Source organism: Trypanosoma equiperdum (assembly GCF_001457755.1).
Source record: "Trypanosoma equiperdum strain OVI genome assembly, contig: ctg_246, whole genome shotgun sequence".
NCBI classification, from domain to species: Eukaryota; Euglenozoa; class Kinetoplastea; order Trypanosomatida; family Trypanosomatidae; genus Trypanosoma; species Trypanosoma equiperdum.
Genome location: NW_027124139.1, coordinates 34,415 through 43,460, shown reverse-complemented (window position 1 = coordinate 43,460; position 9,046 = coordinate 34,415). Strand labels below are relative to the sequence as shown.

At 48.9% G+C, this 9,046-nt stretch overlaps 1 protein-coding gene and 1 pseudogene across 2 annotated transcripts; both read right to left on the bottom strand.

Annotated features, from left to right (window-relative positions):
• Positions 1-427: 427 nt before the first annotated feature.
• On the bottom strand, positions 428-5,941 carry TEOVI_000085000:pseudogene (annotated as a pseudogene). The gene has a single exon. A coding segment is annotated over exon 1 (5,514 nt).
• A 545-nt stretch (positions 5,942-6,486) lies between these two features.
• Positions 6,487-7,890, bottom strand: TEOVI_000084900 (SET domain containing protein, putative; the record flags this gene model as incomplete). The annotated part of the gene is made up of 1 exon (XM_067224175.1): positions 6,487-7,890. One exon carries the CDS (start codon positions 7,888-7,890, stop codon positions 6,487-6,489), a length of 1,404 nt encoding a protein of 467 aa, XP_067080276.1.
• Positions 7,891-9,046: the final 1,156 nt, after the last annotated feature.

Below are 9,046 nucleotides of genomic sequence, written 5' to 3'. Positions count from 1 at the left end.
AAAAAAAAAAAGGCACCGAACGAAGTGCCGTACGTACGGTTCCACTATATTCAGTTTTGCCATATAATACACGGGGCCAGCAGACTACAAACAAATAAATACTATACCATACTTGACTTTCCTTTTTTCCCCCTTTCCCCCTGTACACCAGCGGTGTATCGTACTGTTTTTATTTTCACAGTCTTTCAGGAAGAACCGCCCCGTTCTTCCGTTACTTTTGCGAGAAGGGGTATTACACAATTTTTTTTTTAAAAAAAGGGACAACAAATAAATAAACAAATACTTTATTTTACGCTACTAAACATCATGACAGAAACGAACGACTACCACATCACAAACACTTACATCCGAACCGTTCCACGAGCCCTGCAAACAATATAAACATACATATGTACTTAACAGTCTTTCACAGTAAAGCGCGGCGCCATCAACAAAACGACCAGTCGGGGGAAGTGGCGTCAAGAGAACTCACGTCCACGCCCCACCGTTCCGCTAATTGGTGGAGGAAGTTGCGCAGCTCAACCGACCCATTTGGTTTCACGACAAGCTCCTCAAACACCTTGCGGTGGATGTCCACGAGTGAACCCGTATCGTGGCACCGCAGCACTGAAGATATTTTGTTGAAATAACATCGTATCACATCTCGGTCCACAGCGCACGGAAAGATCTCGGAGAGGCATAGCGCCGCTGGGTACCGCTCAAAAATAGGGATACTAAGGTGGAAGGTTATGGTTCCAGCCACGACTGCCCGTGTTTTAATCCCGGTACGCCACAGTTTGACAAGCGGCGCCCTCAATATCTCATTTGTGCCGTACAGTGTCGGAGTTAGAAGTGCTCGCAACGAAAGCACCACACTCCCTAACTTCTCACACCCCTCTCTCGCCTCACCATCATGAACAGAAATCCGCAGCGCATCTGCCCCGTTCACATCCAAACGGACTGAAGAAAAGTGGAGGTAAACGGCCCCTCTCTTTCGGGATGGCGTATTTGAGTCCACCATACACTCCCCGTATGTGCGCTCCGTTACGTATTGAACCTCGTCAGCTGAAGAAAACTCGACTCGGGGGTATATCCTTGCTGGAGTTCGCAATCTGATTTGCTGAACCTGGCAGTATATTGTCGCTTGCACTTTGGGTGCCAGTTCCTTGCGAAGCACACGATGAACGGCACTCACATTATCGGAATGGTTAATTATCAGGTCGAGTCGCCGCAGCCCTTGCGGCAAGTACTTTTGTAGAAGTGACACGACATCATCCGTGACTCGCTCCACGTCGTGATGGGACCGGTTGCTGCTGCTGCGAGAGAAAAATGAGCTTGAGGAAGCTGGTACGTCCACCTGAATGCCTAGTTGGCCCATAGACCTGCCCCTGTCGTCGAAGAGACGCAGCCACTTTCTAGACACACATCCAGGGGGACAATCTGCTAGAGTGAAGTCGCAGTAACATAACGCGCGCGATTCATTTGTCTTACTTTCTGCTAACTTCAACGTAAAAACTGTGTTTTTCAGTACAGCAGAACCTTCAATGGTGAATTCTTCATTGACGCAAGCAAGCCGCTTCCCCGACAGGTCGCCTGTGCGTAGAAGCTTCTTACAGCCATCCAACTTCACTTTTATGTAGACACCTTTTTCAGGAAGGCATTGAAACCCAAGAAAGAGAACACGGATTGCGTTATCTGACGCTGAGCCAGGCCGAGGTAACGATCTACATTCCATTTGACCGCTAACCCACCCGCTTTGCACCTGTATTCCCGCGAGAAAATTGGGGATCCGATGAATGTCCTTTGGGTTGGAATGAGAAACCTCCCACTGTACTCGATCGCAAAGGCTGTGATGCAGAGCGTGCCTCTGCTGCTCGGACGGGAGACCAAAATCATTGGTGTAAAGCAAAACTTCAACGGAGCCATGGATTTTAGCATATTTTGTCTGAGCCTGTCGCACGAGTGGGAGACGGAAAAGCATTTTCTTCCCGCACACGACGTTCCTGAGGGGTATCAAGGTTCGTCCAACCTCCACATCAAGCAACTCACACGCACGACTCATAAACACTATCAGGTTTAGTTCATCCTTTTCGGGTAATCCAAGATGAATGTCAAATGACCCTTTGAAATGGGAGTCAGGGTTGTCGGCGACAGGTACTGTCCTATACTGCAGGAGTCCGACTTCGAGAGCAAAATAGGGAGTACCGTCGGCAATGCCTGGAAAATTACACTGCACAATTTCTAGATGGAGTTGACGGGTGCTGGGTTCTGGGCCATACACCTCCACCAGCTTTCTCAGATGGTTGTCCACATCAACTTTCTTGCTGTAAGTGACGTTCACCACGTGAAGTCGTTCACGAATGTAATAGTAATAGTAATCACGCATCCTCGTATATAGACTCCTATCTGCATAATCTGATGGCGTCCCCACTCTGCCGCAACGGTCACAGGACATTGAGACGGTTACGTAACCAATGGGGGAGGCCGACGGGAGTCCTGGGCCTTCCACAATGTAGTGAGCTTGCCCACGAGCTGCCTTGCGGTGCACATCCGCGAATGATATGACACATTCTCCGTGGCTACGTTTTGAGCCTGCCTTGACGCTCACAAGAAGGCGCAGTGTCTGCGTTAGTGGTTGAGGGATGACAACATCGAATTCCCCTGAAATGTTGAAGAAGCCGTTACTTCCCTCCACAGCGGGGATACGGCAGACCGTCCTTCCCCCTAACTCCGCCGTCATCGAACACGAACCAGAGGCAACGACCAAACCATCGCAATGCAAGTTTGATACCGTTTCCACGGAAATATGGACATTGACTTCCTCCTTCCCCCTCCTCTTGTATGTGTTCGTAACGAAGAAGCCTTCCACCTCTCTGTTGTCTTTGACAGAATACTCGCCTACGTACCATTCGAGCCGATGCAGCTCCGTCGGCGCATACTTCACGAGGATGCTTTGCAACCATTGCCGAAAGCTGCACTCTCTCCCCAGGGGTGGCGGTACGGCAACACCGAAATTCTCACTAAGGAGGGAGAGACACACCACACCACGTTGTTGCGCCACAGATCCATGAGGGGCGACCACCAGCGCTACGTAACGCGTTTGAGGCATGCCATAGCAAACATTTTTTATGGAGAGCATACAGAACCCAAGAGTTTTTCTACCGTACGGCGTGTCTGTCATGACTGTTATGGTAAGAAAGTCCTCATCTGGGCAAGTGATGGGAAAATGAAACACATCGTCATATCGGGGTGAACAAGTTTCGAACGCTGTTCTCGAAATGTATGTTGTCCTGAGCGTTGCGAGCATCACACATGGGCTTGGAGGAACTAAACGCCTCTCTTCCAAGTCGTCACAGTAGTGGAGGTGTACATGTAAAAACCGCCTTCCTGTGGTAGAGTTAGGTGTTTGCGGGACGAGGGTGTGACGAGCACGCTGTTTAACAAGAAGATTTGATAATAACTTGGGTGCCGTTCTCGCTGTTCTGGGTCGCAAGAACTCACTTGCAGAGTAGATGCCGTCGTCAATGATGTTCGCAAGCACTGGGTGATCTGATCCATGCTCACAGCCCGAAACCCCTTCAGATACCTTGAGCTTGGAGAACCCCTTGCTGGACTCGTCCCGCCACGGCTGCCACCGAGGCGCACGGAATATTCTCTTGCCCCACCCACCAAACAAGTGGTATAACGCGTTGGAAAAATTGGTAACACCTGTTGCCCGTCGTGACTCATTTGGCGATGTAAGCTCCTCTTGTCTAGGGCCGCAACGCTCTGAGAAGGTTCCTGCTTTGACGTGGTCACACAACGAGTCGCGAAGTTGAAGATCCTTTACCACAAACTTCACACCCACAAACCCACAGTTGGAGCACCCATCCTTCATGAGAGGCAACCAGAGGTTGTACTGATGCTCGGGGATTGCATTTTCCAAGGGAATGACAGTCCGGCCAACCTCTTTGTCGGTACCCATGTCGTACTGATCCATAACTACTAGGGTGAGTTCCGTGTGCGCGAACTGATCTATAAAAAACTCAAAGAATTCAAAGTAGTCCGGCTTCGTACTATTTCTCACTACACGTGTCTCGTAGCGGTCCACGCCCATACGAGCGACAACGTACGCACTCATTGTAAACCCAAAACGCTTCCTCAGCTTTCGACACCCCAATACTGTCATGTACAGCACATAAGTTGGATTCTCTTCGCCATAATCTCGACTCATTTCCTTCATGAATCCCTCAGTATCGAAAACAGTAGCAACCGCCACGTCCACAAGATGCAGTTTTTCTGGTGCGTGCTGACACGCATAGCGACGCAGACGCCCTGCATACATGCACTCTGATTCTGTATCAGCAGTGTACGACTGGCCCAAATTTTCACTGAAAAAAGTAACTGTTATTGTTCCACTTAGAAATGCCTTCTCTGTGCCCGCAGCTCCTACCAAATACAGCGTCCGGGTATTCTCAACACCTTTCTGAATTCTGAGGCAAGTAAAATCCACGCTTCCGTACACAACGTCCTCACATCCTGCTTTCACTACTTCAAACCGTATCATATCAGTTTCTCGAACAACGTCAATCTGAAAAGCATTGCCAAAAACTATTCGAGAGTTCGCAGTCACTCGCTTAGCGTCTGTACGGTTCGATTGGCTACCCATTGTGACCACAACTACTACATCCTCACCATCGAGGTCCGTAGATGCAACATGCAATAACGATTGCACCTCCTCCACAGTCAAACACAGTACTGCCGTGCCAGGTTCACGACCGTAGTAAACTTCCAATTCGTCCATCAATTCATCCAGTTTATTCCTGCGAGAGTAGAGAATAATATCCACCTCTTGCAGTCGCCGACGATCGTAGCGGTAAAAAAAACGATTCAACCGAGCATGGAACAAGTCGGCGGTTCCACCCGCATCTTTCGGTGACAGTCCGAACCCCAACGGTTTTATTGTGATATGGACGGCGCCTGTAACACATGGCGTTATGTAACTATCATGGCGGAAAATAAAATATTGTCTTTTGGAAGAGTATTCCGTTGTGAGCATGTAAACACGTATTCGCGCCCGGCCAACTTCAACATAACCCGATGACGAAGTGATGCGGTACACAATAACATCAAGCACAAAGTCCTCCGGGTTACAGACGTCGAAAGTGGCCGTACCCAACGTTGATCCCCAGACAGGGTTAGACGTGTACGGCCTTGACGGCGACACGAACTCCTCGGCTGTACTCCGAAACACCACAATTACATTTGATGAGTGGTGCTTGTCACTTTCTTCAAGAGAGGTACAACCTTCCAAAGCAACCCGGACCCGACACTGCGGAGGTTCTTCACAGTGATACTCCTCGCACAGGTTCCTCATTAATTCTTCAAAAGCCGCGCAAGAGCTTCGCGAACTCTCAGAGGAAGCAGCTGCGCATTTTGGGGGTGATGCTAGAGGCCTCAGTGGTGCTCCATCAGTCTCCATTGTGGAAAGCAAAAGGTCTACATCCCTCAAACGGCCCTTATCATTGTGCATCAGAAAACGAACCAAACGCGAGGCACACCACTCGTTCGTCTCTTCTTCAAAGCTGCCTTTACCTTCCCTAGAGGTGTCAAGCATCAAAGTGAGCTCAACTGTCCCGGCTATGCCGGCATCGTTCGCCAAAACATGGCGTCGCCGCTTAGGTGTCTTCCCCTGGAACAACCACACGGTGGATAATCGACATGTCCCAAGCAACTGTTGTTCGTTGTAGTCTCCACATCCCGTGGTTGACGAATTGTATACAAGTACTTCAACTACTGTTAAGCGGTCAATGTAACCAACTGTGAAAAGCTCGTTGAAGTAGGATGTGAAGGTGCTAGCTTTCCCGTGAGCCACGAACTCGTACACACCATCCACCACTATTAATACGCGAGGGGAAACGGTCGAGAGACCCGGGGAATGCATTATATGACAGCCATGTAGCGTGATAAGCAGCTTACTCATCAGCGCATATATATATATATGTTTGTACCACGCTGCGCCACGCAAACGTATACGAACAGACACACAGCCACTCACCAAGTATATATATATATATACGACCTCTTCCCACGTCGCGCAACGATACGCGTCAGGATTGTTCACCACAATGATCCAACAATACCTTAACCTCAGTTGTGTAAAAAATTGTGTGCACACGTATACAGAAGAGTAAATATAGATGCGTCTTTGGAGAGGAGAGACTTGAGGGTGGGCGAAAACAGGGAAAGTGGGAGAGATCGAAAAATATGGCGGCAGTGCGTATAGATGAGACTCATCTGTAAACACTACAAGAAGTGTCATGGTACCACAGTAGAACAACCAGGAACAGGAATTATAGAGTAGCCAGCGGCTCCCAAATAATTAAAGCGAATGACGAAATGGGAGGAAGGGGATCGTTGAGAGCTTTAATCGCCGAACCCTCAAAAAAAAAAGAACTGGACACCCCCCCCCCTATATATTTACAAGCGGTACGTCCGAAACCCTTGTGCGACTACAAGAAAAAAATCTTAACACATTCCTTTCACGTACTCCTGAAGTGTATCCAGCATCTGCAGCTCAGAGTTCAGAACAGTTTCCATGAGCCTACGACGAGAGGAGTGTTCCTCCCCTGAAAACTGCTCTTGAACCAAATTCAGCTGCAGATGAGCTGCTTCTGCTCGCATAGCTATCACCCTGGACGCTAGGGTCATCAAGGCATCTGTGCGCTTCACCTGCCAATCCCGGTTGATGGTGTGAATTAGATGGTCAAACTCACCAGTGCTTACCGTCATAAGATGGAAAACATTAAAGAACCGCTGAACATCTTTAACGGTTGCAGGTGCGATCTCGGCACCCCAAGTGGAGGCAGAACACGAACTACCAACGGCATCTAAGTCACGGTTGATTGAAGTGCGTGGTAATCGTGAGATGTAAAGACCCTCATCGAAGAGAAACCCAAGGCGCTGTAGTCGCTCCACGCGCTGCCGCAACATCCTTACGTTCGATTCTGTGTCGTTTGTACTTTCACCCGATGCCATAATAGCTGCAACTATGTCCACTATTACATCAACGGAAAATCGAAGCATATCCTCCCCTACAACAGAATCCGTGACGAACTGGAACTCCACGGCAAACCGTGCGGCGCCAATCTTTCCATAGGAAAGAAGCACCTGCTCTCCACGACGTAACTCTTTGGAGGCGACCAGACAAAAGGTTAAACTATGCTTGCGTCCGCCCCCACGGATTTCCAGGATTGCGTTCGCCTCAAAGGAGTGGTTGACCATGTCAAGACCAGGGAGTAAGTAAGGACCTTCACGGCCCTCAACGTTCTCCCGGTGGAAATTACGTGAGAGCACCAGGGCCAGACACTCACAAAAAAGAGGAAACGTAGCGCGATCCTCCGGCCAGTGTTCGGGATAGCGTTTCATAATCTCTTCTGCAAGACCCCACCGCTGGGAAACATTCATCTCGAGCAGTTGTTGCGAAAGACATGTCCACCGTGTCGAAACAGTACCTAATGAGGTACATGTAGCAGAGCAAAACGCTTTATCATCAATCACATTGCCAAAAAGGTGGTCTAACATGCGCGGGCACGTTTTAAGCCACGGTACCCAAGGCGATGAAGGCCGCAGAACTTCTGCCATAAAGCGCAGTGTCACGTACAATACATTATCTTTTACTTGGGTATCATTAAGTGCTTTCACACAGGGAGCTTCAACGGTGGAAGGCCCCGCATACGGCGAAATGGAACTGCTGAATGGGCAGCTGACTATAACAGTTTCCTTTGGAAGCTGCCTCCGAGCGAACACACCTGCTCCCATTGTTTTGGTAGGAACAAGAAAGGCTACATCGGGGTGGAGAAAGATGCCCTGTTTCTTAGCCCAACTTGCAAACAGTTGCGGAGACGGATCCGTGCCAAGGCAAACACTCATTTCACAACTAGGCTAGAGTGTGAAAGGAGGAAAAAATATCCTCCTTCTGGATGTAGAAAGAGAGTGAAACAGAAGAATACGCATACACCTCCTTTCTCCCCTATTTTGCTTTCCCTCGTTCCAAAGTATGCTGTAAACGGAGCAAATCAGAAAAAAATCGGCAGCAATTGTGACTTCAAGTGAAAAGGACGCGAAGCGAGTTTGATCCCTGGACAGATCACGATCAAAAAAAAAACAAAAAGCAGGAAGAAACATGTTGTGATATCAACCGCACCACATCCGCCACTCGCTTTCCTCTCTTACGAAGAAGAGTCCCTCCACGAAAGCTAACATAAACCGGTGACGATGATAACGAAAAACAATGACGTAATAATTGAGCTAAGCAGCTGTGGCACTGCAAACGAATTCGGTTTGATGGGTAACATCGTTTTCGAACTCAAACGAACACACCTGACCTCCCCTTGCGTCACACCGGAGCCTTCTTTTGTCAGTCGCAAGTAAACACCTCACGTGGGCGGTGAGGGAACGCAACATCCTAAACAATACCACAATTCCTTACAAAAGGCACCAACATGCGCACCGTGCGGGCCGAAGAGTCCCATCATCAGCCCTCATCCCCCTGCAAACCTCCGCTCCGCTCCACGGGGGGGGGCATCTCTTCTTCTTTCCCACATCAACTGCTTTTGTACTGCCACACAGTCCTCAGTGTGTAGTGATCAACAAAAAGTGTGAGTGAAATATATCATCAACCTCTTCCTTTGTGATCAGCTTCCCACCTAATAAGAGCCAAATAAGGTCTGACCGATACAGACATCAGGAGCAAGCAACGGAACCACATGGAGAGGATGGAAGTACATGACACCTACCTGCCGACCAACGACTTACCACTCAACGAAAAGAAGTGCAGGAGGGGGGGGAGGAAGGAACGAGTTCACAACTAGCAGATCACTGAAAACCACGAATACGTTAAAATTCAACATTTAACTCAAGAAGGTGAGTCGAATGAACATTGATCTACCGAAGGTTGCCGCAACTACCGGCCGCTAGGTGCTCAAAAGCGAAGGAAAAGGCGCATGTAAATCCTTCAGAAATGTTATTAAGCGCACGATATGATGAAACAGGCATAAGTTACTGGCCATTCCCGTGTGCCAAGTTT